Raw genomic sequence first — 17,128 nt, forward strand, 5'->3', positions numbered from 1 at the left:
AAATTGCACATGCTTCTTCTTCTTTGTTGCCGAGGCAAATGTAGACTGACGACCCAAATACCCCGGGAAGTCAGTGCCTTTCTTCTGCTTTTTGTCGTGCTTTTGGGCTTTGTTCTGCGTGTCAAAAAGCTGAGAAATCCGTGTATCAACCACCTCTTCTAATTCTTGCTCTAAAATCCTTGGAGTAGGAGATTTCTGGAGTGCCGGTTTGATGGGTGGTTCTGTGGTTTTCCGCCATTGTGAGTGCACCTCGTCGAAGGAGGTCTGGCTCATAAATTTTGCAAATTTCAGGTCCTTCGCAAAATTTAGCATCATCTTTGTTGCATCGTCGATCAATCGTCGACGCTCCATCTCTTCGAGCTCCGCCTGAGTAGGCCGAGGCGGGCCATACTCCTCACGTGAATCTTCTTCCTGATCTCTTCCGCATCTTCGGATGCAGAGGAAGTCGATTGTTCTTTGCTTGAATCCATAAGTGCCGCGTAAAAAGAATAGGATTTCCCGGTAGAAGAGAAATCGACCGCGCTCTGATACCAATGTAACAAACTTGGACACTCCAAGTCAAGATTCTACCGCGACACAACAAGAATTCACCTTAAAACAGTTCACAGTTCATAATTGATTTGACACGGCCCGACGGAGTTCCGTGCCTAGAGATATTGGCCCCAAAGACTAGCGCCACTTTCAGTATTTTTTTTTTAATTAATCTGCAACTCAAAGTACAAGGGAGTGGGAGGCTCTCACTCTCAGACTCTGCGTCCACATGCCCACTTATTTATTCATTACAAGGGATGCCAAAAGTAGAGCCCCAAAAGCTGTCCCAAAAACTGGCCATAAAAAGCATTAAAAAATAATGCATCTCCTCTCACAAGGATTGGTAAAAAAATAAGGCAACAAGGCTCTCTCTCTCTCTCTCTCTCTCTCTCTCTCTCTCTCTCTCTCTCTCTCTCTCTTGTGTAGGATAAAGCAAGAATCAGCGTAGCCAAAAAGCAGCCAGCATTTGCATAGAGAAAATCTGCCGTACAAATCTGCCACGTATAGCCTGTCCGAACATTGCTGCCACGTCAGCTCTGCCGCGTTTTCAGCCGGATTTTGCGCCGTAAATGGCAGGAGTCCGTACAGCCCTGCAGCGCAATTCAGCGGGCTGTTTTCAGCAATAGGGCGGGTGTGTGTGTACTGGGCAGCCATGAGTGTACTGGGCAGCCACATCACTAGTTTGTGACAGAACAGTGCAAACTCTTCCAGTTCATGTGTTTGTAAAAAATTAGCGTTAATGAAAAAATCTCCTCAAGGGGAGGACCAGCCCATGTTTTGGTCCCTAGTGCCGTGTTCTCTCTCTGCATTAATTTCTAAATATTATCCCATGTGGATTCCTACATGACTTGAATGAATAATCCTCAAAAATATTTGAGTACACGCTTCTGTTTTTGTGACAGTGGTATGAGAGCAATGTCCTCTTAATTCATTTTCTGAAAGGAGATACGGCTCTTGGCAGAATATACCTATCATGATAGGACAAGCAAAAGAGCTTGAGCGCCTTCAAGCACGTGACAAAATTACAAGACGCTCTCACTTAGCCAGAAGTGTAACAGGTGCTTAAGACCCTTAAAAAAGGGAAAGCAAAGATAAGGGAGGAGCCACCTGAGGATCTCCCAGAGACAACTCAGGATATACCTGAGATTGGGGCTCCAACATAGCCCCAAAGGGATCTTGGAGTGGGAACTTCTTGTCAGCATGAAGAAAATCTTTATTCCTCGCCCAGTTACTCTCCAAACTACTCTTCCATGAAGAATCTGGACAACATCATAAGATCTCCACCTACATCCAAAAGAGACCGTTGATCAACCAAGGGAAGCAGAAGAACAAGATCAAGATCAAAGGAAGAGTCGAAACAGAATCCCTGTGCATAAAGATTCCATAGCTATCTCCCAAAAGCAATCTTGACATTACAAGAAGAAAAAGACGTTCAAAGCTTGAGATAAGGACGTCAAATTTGAATACTACAATGGAAGAAGGGTTGTCAATAAGACTCTCGCTTTCATTCGTCAATTCGAGGTGGCCTTCGCAGAAGGCAACTTCTCAAACAATCCAAACTGCATCATGTTAGCATGTATCTTAAGGATATAGCTAGCAATTGGTAGCTCACGACAATACTCGAAGGGCGCAAACCCTAAGACTCGAAAGAGTTCAAGAAGCACTTCTATGCTCAGTTCCTTCCTCTTGACTACGAGACAGATGTAAGAAAGAATGGGCTTGGCTCTACCAAAAGAGCACGAAGCCGTTTTTGACTACGTCGACAAGTTTTGGCAGATCCTTCTCAAGGTCACTCCAATAATGAAAGTCTCCAATGAAGAGAAGATGCAAAAGTTTGAAGTTGGACTCTAGCCGACACTTCAAAAAAGCATGAAGCTGTACCCTCGAAACACCCTTCAGATTATCATGCAATCAGCCTTGGTTGCTGGAATTTTTTATTCAACAAAACGCATTCCAAGAAAGAGTTTAGTACCTTTCATGCAAGGCATAAGGCTCTCTCTACTAAGACAGATACTTCCTCTCAAAAGCGGCCTTCAAATCAGCCAAAAGGCCATGAAAAGAAGCCAGAGAGGACTAAGCGAAGCAAATATCTTACTCCCTCTCAGTAAAAAGCTTACATGAAAGAGGGTAAGTGTTTCTTTTGGTGTGAGAAAGGCCACAAGAAACCAAACTGCCCACATCTCAAGAAAGATTCTCTCCTTGACGTACAAGCTAACACAAGGAAGGACAATGGAAAAAGGCAACTACTAAAGGGGTGGTGCAGTTTGACTGGGCAAAGAGTCCTGATCTTGTTCCATCTAGGCTCAAAGGACAACTTCATTTCGATGGACACCTCAGAATCTCTTGGTCTCACTCCCAAGAGATTGGAAACTCCAATCGGTTTTGGCTGAGCCTTTTGAGGGGTTGATCACGAACTCTACTCTTGTGCAATAACATCTCAATTTAAAGATCGGAAAGTACTCCGATCGAGAGTCTTTTCTAGTTGCTCCAATACAAGGATGCGATGTCATTTTGGGAATGCCTTGGCATTACAAAATTCATCCTATCCCAGATTATGTAAATAAGAAACTGTCATTTTCTTATAAAGGCCAGCAATACGATGTAGATGCAAGTGCTAGTGATTGGCCTATACCCATGGTCAATCACATCACTCTCAAAAGAGAAATAAAAGAGTGTCTTTATACTTACTTGATTTGTGTCAATGAGAGAGAGACGAGTGGTGAAAATGTCTTGTCGAATTTTAGATAAAGATTGCCTCACTTTTCATAATTAATATTAGAATCGCTTTACTGACACACTCCCAGATAAATTACCTCTTGAAAGACTGCAAGATCATCATATCAATCTGTATGTAGTTCACCCCCAAATCAACCACCTTACAGAGTTAGTTTATTACAACAAGAAGAAATTATTAAACAAGTAAATGAACTTTTGGTAAAGGTTCTTGTTCAACCTAGTAATGCTCTATATTGTTCACCAATTTTGCTTGTTCAAAAGAAAGATGGCACTTTTCAAACGTGCACTGATTATCATTCTCTAAACAAGATTACGATCAAGAAGAGATTTCCAATTCCTAGAATTGATGATGTCTTAGATAAACTACAAGGGGAACCAATTTTCAGCCCCACATATCTGAAGAGCGGCTATCATCAGATTCAAATTGCTTCTGAAGATATCCATAAGACCGCATTCCATACAACCTTCAAATTGTACAAGTTTTTAGCAATGCGTTTCCACCTTACTAATACGCCAACAATTTTCAATCGAATGATGGATCGTATATTTCATCATCGACAATTTACATGGATCTTTTTCAACGATATCTTGGTCTTCTCTGGCACAGAGGAAGAACAGTGCCAGAGAAGACCACAAACGAAATTTGCAGATCGTGTTTAAAGAATTGCAGACACATGAACTTCAAGTTAATGCTAAGAAGAGTGAATTTTCCTGGACTGAAATTCACTATTGGGACACACAGTCTCTCATAATCAAGTACACATGGACCTCGTAAAGATTCAAGCTATTTTAGACTTGCCGTCTGTACATGATGTCCAAAGTTTCCTTGGTCTTTGTTCCTACTACAAACGCTTTATTCGCCATTTTGCCTGTAACAAACTGCTGACGTCTCAAAGCCTAAAGAATGGAGCCAACTTACAGATGATGTGGTTGCCTGAGAGCAGAAACCCTAACCCTAATTTCTGCCAAAAACCCTAACTGTTGAAACCCTAATTCTAGAAATCCTAACCCTAAAACCTGCAAACCCTTATTCTGGAAACCCTAACCCTAAAACCTACAAACCCTAATTCTACAAACCCTAAGAAGAACAAGTAACAGAAGAAGTTCTACCAACTTATGGGGACCCCGTCCGATGGGGCCCCAAGTGACATAAAGGCATTAAAAACAAAGCAGAACACACTCAAAAGACTTTGCACATCAAAATATGATGATGTGGCACCTGTACGGACGTCCCGGAATTCGCGGCGGATTTTTAGGGAAATCCCGAAGTTTTAGGAAAGTGATTTTTTGGGGTTAGCTTTTCATATTTGATGCTTTTAGGCTTTGGGCCTTTAAATATGAGCCTTGGGGGCCCTCTCTGGCACTTTTTAGCACGTAGATTGCAGAGCAGGTGCTCCCCGGCTATTGTACTTTGTGAAATATAAAGAAATACCGAAAGGGGCGCCAAGGTTTGGGGCCAATACTCTCTGGGGTGGAATTCCGCCACTCCGTGTCGCGTGTCGTCTCTCTCTCTCTTTCAATTCAGTTGTTATTTAAGTGCTAAAAGTTTGTTCAGTCTGTTCTTTTCTATTGGCACGTGGTGCCCGATGATGTGGCACCTATACGAACGTCCCGAAATTCGCGGTGGATTTTTAGGGAAATTCCGAAATTTCAAGTGATTTTTTGGGGTCAGCTTTTCATATTTGATGCTTTTAGGCTTTGGGCCTTTAAATATGAGCCTTGGGGGCCCTCTCTGGCACTTTTTAGTGCGCAGATTGCAGAGCAGGTGCTCCCCGGCTGTTGTACTTTGTGAAATATAAAGAAATACCGAAAGGGGCACCAAGGTTTGCGGCCAATACTCTCTGGGGTGGAATTCCGCCACTCCGTGTCGCGTGTCATCTGTCTCTCTTTCAATTCAGTTGATATTAAAGTGCTAAAAGTTTGTTCAGTCTGTTCTTTTCTATTGGCACGTGGTGCCCGATGATGTGGCACCTGTACGGACATCCCGGAATTTGCGGGGGATTTTTAGGGAAATCCCGAAATTTTAAGAAAGTGATTTTTTGGGGTCGGCTTTTCATATTTGATGCTTTTAAGCTTTGGGCCTTTAAATATGAGCCTTCGGGGCCCTCTCTGGCACTTTTTAGCATGCAGATTGCAGAGCAGGTGCTCCCCGGTTGTTGTACTTTGTGAAATATAAAGAAATACCGAAAGGGGCGCCAAGGTTTGGGGCCAATACTCTCTGGGGTGGAATTCCGCCACTCAGTGTCGCGTGTTGTCTCTCTCTCTTTCAGTTCAGGTGTTATTGAAGTGCTAAAAGTTTGTTCAGTCTGTTCTTTTCTATTGGCACGTGGTGCCCGCCTTGTGACATTGCCCATGTAACCGCACCTCTCCATGATCTCAAAAAGAAAAAGATCTCCTTTCTATGGGATAGAAAACAGAAGGAAGCTTTTGAAAAGCTTAAGTACCTTCTTACCCATGGACCAATTGTCATTGTACCTGGTCTCCGAAAACCCTTTGAAGTACATTGTGATACCTCAGGGGATTGCATTGGCTCAGTTCTTAATCAAGAAGGCCATGCATTAGCTTATGAAAAGTAGGCGACTTCGTGATGCGGAGCTTCATGCTTCCATCTGCGAGAAGCAACTCATGGCAATCTCTCGGTTTGGAAATACCACCTTTTGGGAGCAGATTTTATAACCAAAACACATTATCAAAGTCTTTGATACTCTCTCCCAACACAAGTTGTTTGAGAAACAGATGCGATGGGTCACTTTTCTCTCTATGTTTCACTTCCAAATACTACACACTTTTGGAAGTAAAATGTAGTTATTGATGCTTTTTCTCGATGGCCTCAAGTAAATGCTATAACGAGCATACATCATTGGGAGTTATAATCTCTATCTGGAATGTATTCAGACAAGTAGTTGTTGATGCTCTTTCCCGACGGCCTCAAGTAAATGCTATAATGAGCATACATCATCTAGGAGTTATAATCTCTATCTGAGATGTATCCAAACAATTTCGACTTTGGTAAAATATGACAATAGCTCCAAATTGGTACTGAAATTTTTCCCTACTCTATAAGGATGGACATCTTTATTTTCATCAAACTCTTTGTGTGGCACATCCACTTAGAGCAAACATAAATGATAGATGAAGCACATGCAAAGGACATAGAGGTATAATGTCCACAACACAAGCCTTAAAAAGATAATTCTATTGGCCAACACTACAAGCTGACATAGATAAATAGGTCAGAGGCTGTGTACCATGCCAAAAGGCTAAATATGATTTCCATAAGATTCTTGGCTTACTTTAGTCCCTACCGATACCCCAAGTACCCTAGGAAGAGTATTGCCAAGGATTTTGTTACGGTTTTGCCACGAACTCTGAATGGAAATGATGCAATTTCGACTATTATAGATAGATTCAGTAAACATGCTCATTTCATTCGAGTAAGAAAAACGGCCAATCACATGGCAAAGATATTTGTGGCACATAATTTTAAACATCAGGGTATGCCCAAAACAATTACAAGTGATCGCGATCCCCGAATGACTAGTAGCTTATGGAGAACACTTTTTACAAATCTAGGAACAAAGCTCAATATTTCATCGACTTATCATCCTTAGACAGATGGACAAAGCGAAATCGCTAACTCCACAATCCTTGACATTCTGAAGTGCGACACCTCAAATAACCAATGAAAATGGGAGAAATATCTACCTCGCACAAATTCGCCTATAATAACACTATATATTCCGCTACAAGAAAAGCTCCTGTTGAAGTTATATACGGAAAACCACACCTTCCCCCAGTCCTTCTGACCATGCAGTTGATGAATTTGTTGGAGATCTAGATACCGTTACATGCAAGTGAAACACGCGATCCTTAGATCTCAAGAGAAGACATCATCATGATCTCAAGCTAGTTGAAGGACAATGACAAATCCAGATTCAAGAAATGTGCAAATTAGGAAGGAAAAGTTGTAAAACTTTCCAGCAAATATTATGACTCATTTAACTTTACAGAGCAGATAAACAAGGTCACATTTAGACTGGATCTTGGAAAATCCATATGCTTTTCACATGAGTCTTCTACGCCCTTTCGTGGACGAATCTCTTGCAGAATCAGTTTCAGAAGATCCCCCTGAGGCATATAAAACTGAAGACATACTTCTTCTAGAATAGATTATACACCATCAAGAGTGCCAACTAAAGTCTGGAAGGACTCATTGTAAGTACTTAATAAAGTTCAAGAATTACTCCCCTTTAGATGCTGATGACATAATTAGAATTGAAAGATTTTTTAGACATCTTGCATAAGTATCATGAAGATCTACAATTGAGAATAACTGTTTAGAAGCTAGAGGGATAAAATATTTTTCGCCAAGGCTACAAATGAATGAAAATTATTTTTGTGCACACATAGCTAATTTATGAATTTATTGAAACCAATCAATAATTTAAGTAGATTGGTAAATTTTTAATGCAATGTGTCATTGAAAAATTTATCGGTGTCCGGATAGTATAATAAGTAGGACAGTAGCCGGACACGATGCAAAACACATCAAAATAAGCACATGAAGAAGATGGTATTTCCAGTTCGCTCTGTAAAATCACGATTTAACATTTTTATTGTGGCCGCCCAAGAAAAGTGGTAGGCCAGACACAATATAAATATGTCTCGGCGAGAGCGAGCCAGACCGATTCGGGAAGAGCGTCGAAATAGCACACGTCAATAAGCTTTTGATTGGCTAGGAAATCACATTTTGACACTTGTTTTTTAACGTAAGGGTTAAAAAAACAAGCGGCTGGGCTAGTTTGAAACAAGCCAAAGTTAATAACATCAAAAAAATGAACACATAGCATGGAGTTTTTGAAATGAGTAGCGTTGGCAAATTTACAAGCTCCATGTACAATGCTAGATGGGACAAAATATCACACGTTATTGCATAAAGAAGGTAGCGCTACCATTTAGCAAATGTTCTCTTTGCAGTTTAAACATGCGAAGCTCTCTCTCTCTCTCTCTCTCTCTCTCTCTCTCTCTCTCTCTCTCTCTCTCTCTCCCCCCCCCCCCCCCCCCCCCCCCCCCCCACATTGGTATGAGGTTCAACACTTGGTGACCCACATGAGCGCCCCTCCTTCACGCCACCCTCTCATCATGGCACCCCTTGATAAGAGGGAGGTGGAGGAAATGATAGCTCGGGCTATCTCCCAAGTCAAGAAGGAGGCCGACAAAGAACTCAACACAGAGATGCACAAGTTGTCGGACAAAATAAAGCAATTGGAAGAGGAGAGGAAGCAAACGGAGGAGCAAATTAAAGTTCGCACTGCAGAATGGGATGCATGGAAGATAGCACACGCTGAAATTCAGTAGGAGTTCACTAGAGAACTTCACTGCATACAAGAGGACATACATCATATGAGAGGGGTAGCACGAGAAGAAGGTGAAATCTCCCAAATAGAGGAACTCAAAGGACTGAAAAAAGAGTGCATAGCAGAGCTCAAGGTAGACATGATACAGGAATTAGATGCAAAGCAAGGGAATTGGATCGAGGTAGTAAAGAAAAACATCAAGAAAGAAGTGCGGGAAGAGAATGCGAAAGAAGATGTGATAAGGGTTCAGGACACACTAGAAGAGGAGAAGCTACGTTATGCACGTAGGCTAAACGTGCGTATTACTGGACTCCCAGAAGGGGCTTCACCCGATTCAGATGCGCAAGAGTTTTGTCGGAGCATGGGATACACAACCATGCCATTCACACGGGTCTGGAGGGCAAGGAAAGATGCAACTAGATCTAGAGCTCTTATTTTACAGATGCAGTCTCAGGAGGACAGAGTTGCTTTCTTTCGAAAGCGAGCCATACTACGTGGGCGGCCCGGTGAGACCATATATATGGATGAGGACTTGACCAGGATGCAGATTGAGCATAGGAGAGCATGCATACCCCAGACTCTACAGGCCAGGAGGGAGGGCAGAAAGGCCTTCTACCGTGATGGTAGGGTCTTTATCGATGGTCGCCCTACTAAATAGGGCCACGTGGTCTATGAGACATCAGTACCACCGGAGATATTGATTAGAGGAGCAGTATGGAACTGCAATGGCTCTTTATGGACACGGCCAGACATGCTAGAGGAGGTCATGCAGGGGCATGATTTCATATGTATCACAGAGACTCATGAGAGCCCGGAGAGGGGACTACCTCCTATTACCGGATTCCAGTGGGAGTAAGCTTTCCGGCATACTTCACGCCAGAGTACAGCTAGAGGGTCGGGGGGAGTGGCTATTTTATTTAGAGATACTCTACAGAGTCACATTCAGATCATGAGCAGGGATGAGGAGGCCAGATATCTATGGGTACGTCTAGAGATATCACATCAGAGATGGATTTATCTAGCCATTTGCTATTTTCCTCCACGTGGATGTCGATACGCGGGTCAGGAGGGTGCGAGATAGGTGAGAGATAGTGACTCCCCATACGCGTCTCTATCACAGGATATCCTACATTACTCCACACTCAGAGAAGTCTTCCTCATGGGGGACTTCAACAGCCGCACCCAGACCAGACAGTGTGAGATATATGACATAGAGCAGCCCGATATTATAAGGACTCTTCACCCGGAGGAGATGGGGATCGACAGATCTTCAGACGACACAGGCCAGGATACCACAGGATATGGTAGACACCTTCTAGAGTTGGGCAGCAGAGTCGCAGACCCAAGATAGAGAAATAAAGTGAGATTTAAAAGATACCTGCGAGAGCAAACGTAGAGCCATAGTAGTCAGGCATGGAAGACCTTGGCAACCATAACTCTACCACCAAGTGAGAGGACAACTGGTTGCCTCTGGACGCAATGCTACCTGACGTGAAAACGATGCCCCAAGTTGTTCATGTACTTGCACATCTCTGCATCTATTGCCAACTACTTGTGCTCCTCAAACGAATCATTAATGTACTCGTCCTTTAGTGTGAGCAGCTCACACTCATGAAACAACTTTGGGGTCTTGTAAAAAGGATGGAGTAAAGCAGCCATCCCATGAATAGGACGGCTCATAAACTGCCACCTACTCTCTATAAAGAATAGGATATCATCTCGCCTGCAAAAAAATCAGCAATGATCACACTCAAATTAGCAATGGATTCATGGCCTAGATTCATGGCCTCTGTCCAAAAAGACTCATCCAACACACGTCTCTGAATGGCTTTGGTGTTCTCACTGTTTGCACGAGCCATGTTTCTCCACTTTGGGTCCACAACTGTCTGCAACAGTGGATCCCTCACCTTGGAGAGTCTTTGCAACACCAAATACATATATGCAAACCTGGTACTATGGCTACGAAAGATGGCTAAGGCTTGATGCTTCTTTCGAAAGAATGTGGTCAATCTGGTAGCCTCTGAAATTGTTGGCTGCACCCAAGGCAGTTTGCCTATGTCCTTCATCAACAAATCTAAACAATGGGCTACACATGGAGTCCAAAAAATGTGAGGAAACTGTGTCCTTACCATTTCTCCCATAGCTTTGCAGTTGGCAGCATTATCTGTGACAACTTGAACCACATTCTCTTTACCAACGTCATTGATGGCCCTTGAAATATGCTAAAAAATGAATTCACCTGTGATCTTATCTCTTGCCTTTCCTACATCCACAGCACGCAAGAAATATGTACCAAGACAAGAAGACACAAGTATGTTAATGATGTGTCGCCTGCGTACATCACTCCATCCATCAGAGATGATGGTGCATCCAAATTGCTGCCATCCAGCCTTAACAGGCACCAGCACCTTATCTATCAAGGCCTTCTGCTCCTCCAGTGCTATGGTGCACATCTTTTTGTAATCAAGGCCATACCATGTATCTGTGGCACCAGCACCTACCTGGGCAATGGACCTCACCATCCTCTTCCATTGTTCAGTCTTCAAGACATTGAAACTGATGTTGCACTCAATGAGAGTGCGAGCAATCTCCATCTCAGCCACTTTCTGACGCTCTTTTATCGACGACACAGAATGCACACGTGAAGGCAAGGTGGTCTGCCTACGCACATCACATCACCAACCTCCTCATTCTTCTCTTCCTCCATGATACGAGCCCTCTTCCTGTTTGCAATTTGCAGAGACCTTGAGCTCTCCTCCACCTGTGTAGAAGAGTCACCAAGCTGTCCAAGAAGAGCATCTTGCAAACGGTCTTCTGTTTGTTGTGCCACTTTTCCTTTGTCTGTTGTTGCAAATGCAGGGAATTTCTTAGCAATCAATGCTTCCTGCACACCTGGAGGTACCTTCTTTCACTTGCCACATATATTTGTGCAATTTATGCCAGTTAGATGCATCACAACTCGAGTGATTGTACTCGACAGCGTGAAACCACAGTACTTGCATGACCACTTGCGACAACCTGATCCAGCCTGCCCAAGAGTATTCACAACTTCAATTACATTGGTGTGCTCTTTCCACAAAGGGTTCGTAGGTTTCGGCATGATGGAAACAGCCTGCTGAAAACATGCAAATAATAAGGTCACAGGTGAGAGTCGAGACTAGTGTATTCTCTCGCAGAGAGAGACGAGAGAGAGAGAGAGAGAGAGAGAGAGAGAGAGAGAGAGAGAGAGAGAGTTTTGGGCGGGGGGGGGGGGGGGGGGGGGGGGGGGGGGGGGGGGGGGTACCTGGTTCTGCACAGTGCAAAAGCCTTTCTCTGTAACGCTCGGCAGCGGCAGTGTGCAACGAAAAAGTCACGCAAACGAACTCTAGATAGCATAAAAGGGCTTTAATTTTTTTAATTTTTTTTAAATCACCGTACTGTACGATCCGTACGCGTACTGTACGGATTAGTATGGACGTACCGTACAGTACGGTTCCACACGTACGTGTTGGTACAACCTTGCAGACACCATCTCGTTATTTATAACGGGATGCATCGATGGCCAGATTTTGCCGGACTGACTTGCTTCCCACATGGAGGAGGGGGGAGCACTGTGGATTACGTCTTCGGACCTCTATCTGCTACACACTTATTAGAGTCATTCAGTATTGGACGCTGCCCACTGGGAGCTGACCACACCTTTCTTAGCTTTGCACTCTCATCCTCCGTCTCACTTGACACTCCACCTCCTACACACACTCACACCACGATCCACTTTACTCATGAGCTCTCACATGTTTACATTGATCATCTCCACTCACGCTTGCTCTCTCTTGACCCTCATGCCCCACTCGACACACTTACCACACAATTCACACAGATTCTCCATGATTCAGCTCTCCATTGTTTTCCTCATAGCACTCACACACACCCATCTGGAGTGGGGTCTACGCCATAGAATGGTTGGTATGATGATGATTGTCGGGAGCTTCGCAGAGGTCTTCACGCAGCAGAGGCTCGTGACAAGATCACACACAGACAAGCACAGAGGCGCATGCAGTCCCTTATACGCCGTAAAAAGCAGGAATGGGAAGAACATCAATATTGGGAGTTATATCACTTGCTCATGAGTAGAGATACTGGAGAGGCCTGGCGACGCATCCGTGAACGAGGGCGCCTGACACCTATACATGATCCTCACCTTTGGCATGATTATGCAGAGCGCCTCTACCAGATACCAGTCAGCCACCTACCCACACCAGAGAGACCACGACCGATTACAGCATCATTCTTTACATCACATATGGTGAGCAGAGCCATCTCACACCTCCGGCATGGACGAGCCAGAGATCGGTCTGGATTACAGGCAGAGCATTTGATTTATGGGAGAGATACCCTAGCACCACTTATTGCTCACCTCTTCAACAGGGCTCTAGTAGAGGGATTCCCAGACTCGTGGACAAAGCATACCATTCTGCCTATCCACAAGTCAAGGGATGTTATGGACCCGGGCATATATCGCACTATCATGATTGGGCCCATGCTGGCCAAATTATATGGAGCAGTATTGGAGGAGGCATTGAGCACTCTAGCCGAGACGGAGGGTCTTAGAGCTCCAGGCCAGGTAGGATTTTGACGGTCTTTGTCTACCATAGACCATATCTTCACTCTTAGATGTCTAATTGATCAGACTCGAGTGAAGAAGATGAGATTGTATTGCTGCTTTGTGGACTTCCGCAAAGCTTTTGACACAGTACCTAGAGAGAGGTTATTTAGACGATTGATGGATTTGGGTGTGGGTGAGGAGATGATTTGGGGGATATATGCATTGTATGAGCATGTTTCTGGCAGAGTCAGATGTCCAGGAGGTATATCAGACACTCTTGTTAACACCATTGGGGTGAAACACGGGTGCCCTCTTTCACCTACACTATTTGGACTCTATATTGATGAGATTGTGGACTTCATTCAGCACAGAGGAGGAGATGGAGTGGAGATAGGCGGGACTACAATACACATATTGCTCTACGCGGATGACATAGTGCTAGTAGCAGAGTCTGCTAAGGGGCTACAACGACATCTTTCAGCGCTTGATGATTTTTGCTTACAGCGAGGGCTTTCAGTGAACCTTGGTAAAACCAAGGTTCTTATCTTTCATACTTCAGCACAGGTCAGGAGGCAGAGTGCATTTATAGCAGCGGGAGGGAGCATTGAGATTACAGGGTCATATGTTTACCTTGGCGTGACCTTCATAGCAGCATCAGGGGCATTCTCGATGGCACAGGTAGCTAGAGACAGACTCACTAGAGGGTATTCAGAACTGGCATTGATGGAGAGACAGTGCCATCAAGCACACTTTCAGGAGCCCCGTACAAAGGGGTGGCTGTTTGATACACTGGTCACACTAGCACTTATGTATGGGGCTGTGATATGGTGAAACCGGCCCGTAGGGCGGTAGGCGTTGGCTTTCACCCGAAATTCTTTACTTGACACACACACACACACAGAGCACTTTGCAAAGGAGACCTGTAACGGGAATTAACACTTAATCACACACACGGCTCGGAAGCTAGAATGCTCCGAGAAGACGCCGACAACCTGTAGGCTCCAAAATTGGCGCCCCTTTCGGTATTTCTTTATTCTTTAGGAGGGTAAAGTACAAAGAAGAGTCCTAGGAATCCTTTGACTGTATCCCAATAGATACCGCCTGCTTTCGCCAAATTTCGGCAGCAAAACAGCCCCTAAACTTGCGCGAAACCAATTCCCCAGCTGGAACTTGCTTCTACTGGCATATACCCTCTGATTCCTGCCCAAAAACAGTAAATTCAGCACGCTGTATTTACTGGTTTTTGCCCTGTTTTCAGCCCCAAACAGTCCCCTAACTGTCCTCTGCCAATGGGGCACGATTCCCAAAGGTTGTGGCGTCCGTATGGCTGAAAAACCGTAAAATTACAGCGCATACACAGCGCTGATTTTGCACCTGTATGGTGAGGTTATGACCCTCACCAGTGCCTGCTTTGGAGTAGCAGCTAGCTACCCCAGTTCCTGCTCAAGGATGCTCTTGCCTCAGCACAAAAGCATGAACCCACACAGCTGTACATCAGTCAAATGAGGAGCCCTCTTGTGGGGCATCACATAACTGCACGTAGGGGGGAGAGAGAGCAGTGTGTAGTGTGCAGGGCATCACTCCTAGCACCACACTGTACATGAGAGGGAAAGGAAGCACTCCATAGCTCTTAACCAGTGACAAAAGCTAAGAATGAGGCCTCTCCCAGCTTAAAAATCAGCGCCCATTTTTTTGCAAGGGAAAGCTCATGAAAACTCGACACTTCGCGCATTTACAAGCATTTTCCCGTTTCGGGTCGCCGCTTAAAAATATCCTCTCTGGTTGCCCAGTTGACTTCACGACAGAGTTGTAAAATGTTCCCCTAGTCATACCGGAGGTAATGACGCGAACACATTTCACAGCCCAAAATAGCAGTTCCCTAAATTTTAGGAGATGCTTCCGTTGGGCTCCCACTGGTCTTCTGACCATCTATCCTCATTGGGACCGCATCCAAAAGTGTAATGTGGCCCAACTGTCGGATACTTCTTGTTGGTAGTCCCACCTTCACTTCCTAGTATCCAGCAACTTGCTAAGTGCGACGGGGGGACCTATATGATCTTGCTCTGAGCCTAGACATCCTCTTACCATACGAATTCCAATGCCGACCACTACCCATCTACGGGTGAAACTACTGTTCACATTGGCCATGCAATGTCCGACCGTTCGCTACTTCAAGAAGAGGGTCTCAAAAACAAAACAAAACCCCTTGGAAAGAAACCAACAACTAAAGTTAGCAGTTGCCACGTCCTCGTGACATAGTTAACAGTTGCCACGTCCCCGTGACATACCCCCCTCTTGAAATCGCAAACGTCCTCGTTTGCATACCATAAATACACGCCACTGATGATCTTGTGCTATTAGCACTCTTTTATCATCGCATGTTTCCGCAAGAAAGGTCATAACATATAGATACAAATGACTTAATGAGGCCTTCATACTTTTGTCATTTCCATCTATTACACTGAATTCATACGTACATTTGATGTACTAGCTCTATCATTACCCCTCCTTTGCACACGTTGGGTTGGGGCATAAGTAGGCTGTAACCCAAAGGCTTCAAGGTAAAGCTGCAATACCTTGGTGACTCTAACAATTCATGCTCTTCCATCCACTTTGCATCCATAGGCGGATAGTTCTTGAACTTCACCAAATAGCGTCTTGCAACTTGTCCTTTAACTTTTCTGTCCTTATGTACCAAAACTTGCACAGGTACCAGGATCTCATCAAGTTCCTCAACTTCTCGCTGATCCTCATCTGGCATATCTTCTGGCACATCACCCACGAAGGGTCTTAGAAGACTCACGTGAAACGCATTATGAATCTTCCATGCATCAGGCAATTTCAGCCTGTAAGCCACATCACTGATCTTGTCAAGCACTTGAAAAGTCCCATAGTAACGCATGCTGAGCTTAGGAAACAGTCGTTCCTTGCCCTTCATCTTCTTTAACCTTGCCTTTTCGAACCTTAACAGAACCCAATCACCAGGTGATAGTAGCAATTCACGACGGTGACGATCAGCAGCCTGTTTCTACTTTGCCTGAGTCTTCTCCAAGGCAACTTTAATCTTCTTATACATCTCATCCATGTTCTCAACATATCGATCTGCCTCAAAGATATTGTCCTTTGTATGCAAAATGGGAGGAACCTTTTTGCCGCCTTCAACAATCTCAAAAGGTGCTTTGCCAGTAGACGAATGCACCGTATTATTGTACGCATACTCAAGCATAGGCAAAAACTGTTCCCACTTGCCCTTATTATCTGACACATAGCATTTCAGCAGATCTAAGACAGTAGAATTAGCCTCTTCTGACTGTCCCATCAGTTTGTGGATGAAACGAAGACGAGAATTTGAGCATAGTGCCCATGTTCTCAAACAATCCTCTCCAGAACAAATTGGTCATGCGAGGATCACGATCACTGATAATCGATTGTGGCATACCATGGTACTTAACCACATTGTACATGAACAAGCGTGCCATCTGATCAGATTTTATCTTCTTCCTGACAGGGATGAAATGGGCCTGCTTGCTGAACCTGCAGATAATGGTCCATATACCATCGTTCCCTGTTGGCGTCCTTGGAAGATCAAAGATAAAGTCCATAGCAATGCTTTCCCATGGCTTATCCGGAATCCGCAGTGGTTGTAACAACCCCGATGCCTTTTGCCTGCCAAACTTGACCTTTTTGGCAAACTATGCATACTCGCACAAAGGCATCCACATCTCTCCTCAAGGTAGGCCAATAGAAGAATATCTCTACCGCTTTAACTGTTGCATCAATGCCACGATGCCCTGCATACGGTCGGACATGACTCTCTTCCATGACCTTATGTCGCAGTGGCCTAGTGACACAAAGTCTGCCATGCATCATCATAAAACCATCTCTGAGAAGGTAGTGCTCGTGATGTTGCCCCTCTTGT

The 17,128-nt window shown here is 44.4% G+C and overlaps 2 protein-coding genes and 1 pseudogene across 4 annotated transcripts in view; 2 read left to right on the forward strand and 1 right to left on the reverse strand.

Annotated features, from left to right (window-relative positions):
* Positions 1-17,128, reverse strand: part of EMB140 (EMBRYO DEFECTIVE 140) — a 151,117-nt gene that overhangs the window by 44,425 nt on the left and 89,564 nt on the right. The gene's annotated exons all lie outside the window — the stretch shown is intronic.
* LOC147443234 (uncharacterized) lies at positions 8,671-9,380 on the forward strand. The gene has a single exon (XM_086529911.1). The coding sequence runs from the start codon at positions 8,671-8,673 to the stop codon at positions 9,280-9,282; it is 612 nt and encodes a 203-aa protein (XP_086386037.1). The 3' UTR covers positions 9,283-9,380.
* LOC147443235 (uncharacterized) lies at positions 9,574-14,040 on the forward strand (annotated as a pseudogene).

Source organism: Adiantum capillus-veneris, chromosome 14 (genome assembly GCF_014529385.1).
Source record: "Adiantum capillus-veneris isolate H3 chromosome 14, ASM1452938v2, whole genome shotgun sequence".
Lineage (NCBI taxonomy): Eukaryota > Viridiplantae > Streptophyta > Polypodiopsida > Polypodiales > Pteridaceae > Adiantum > Adiantum capillus-veneris.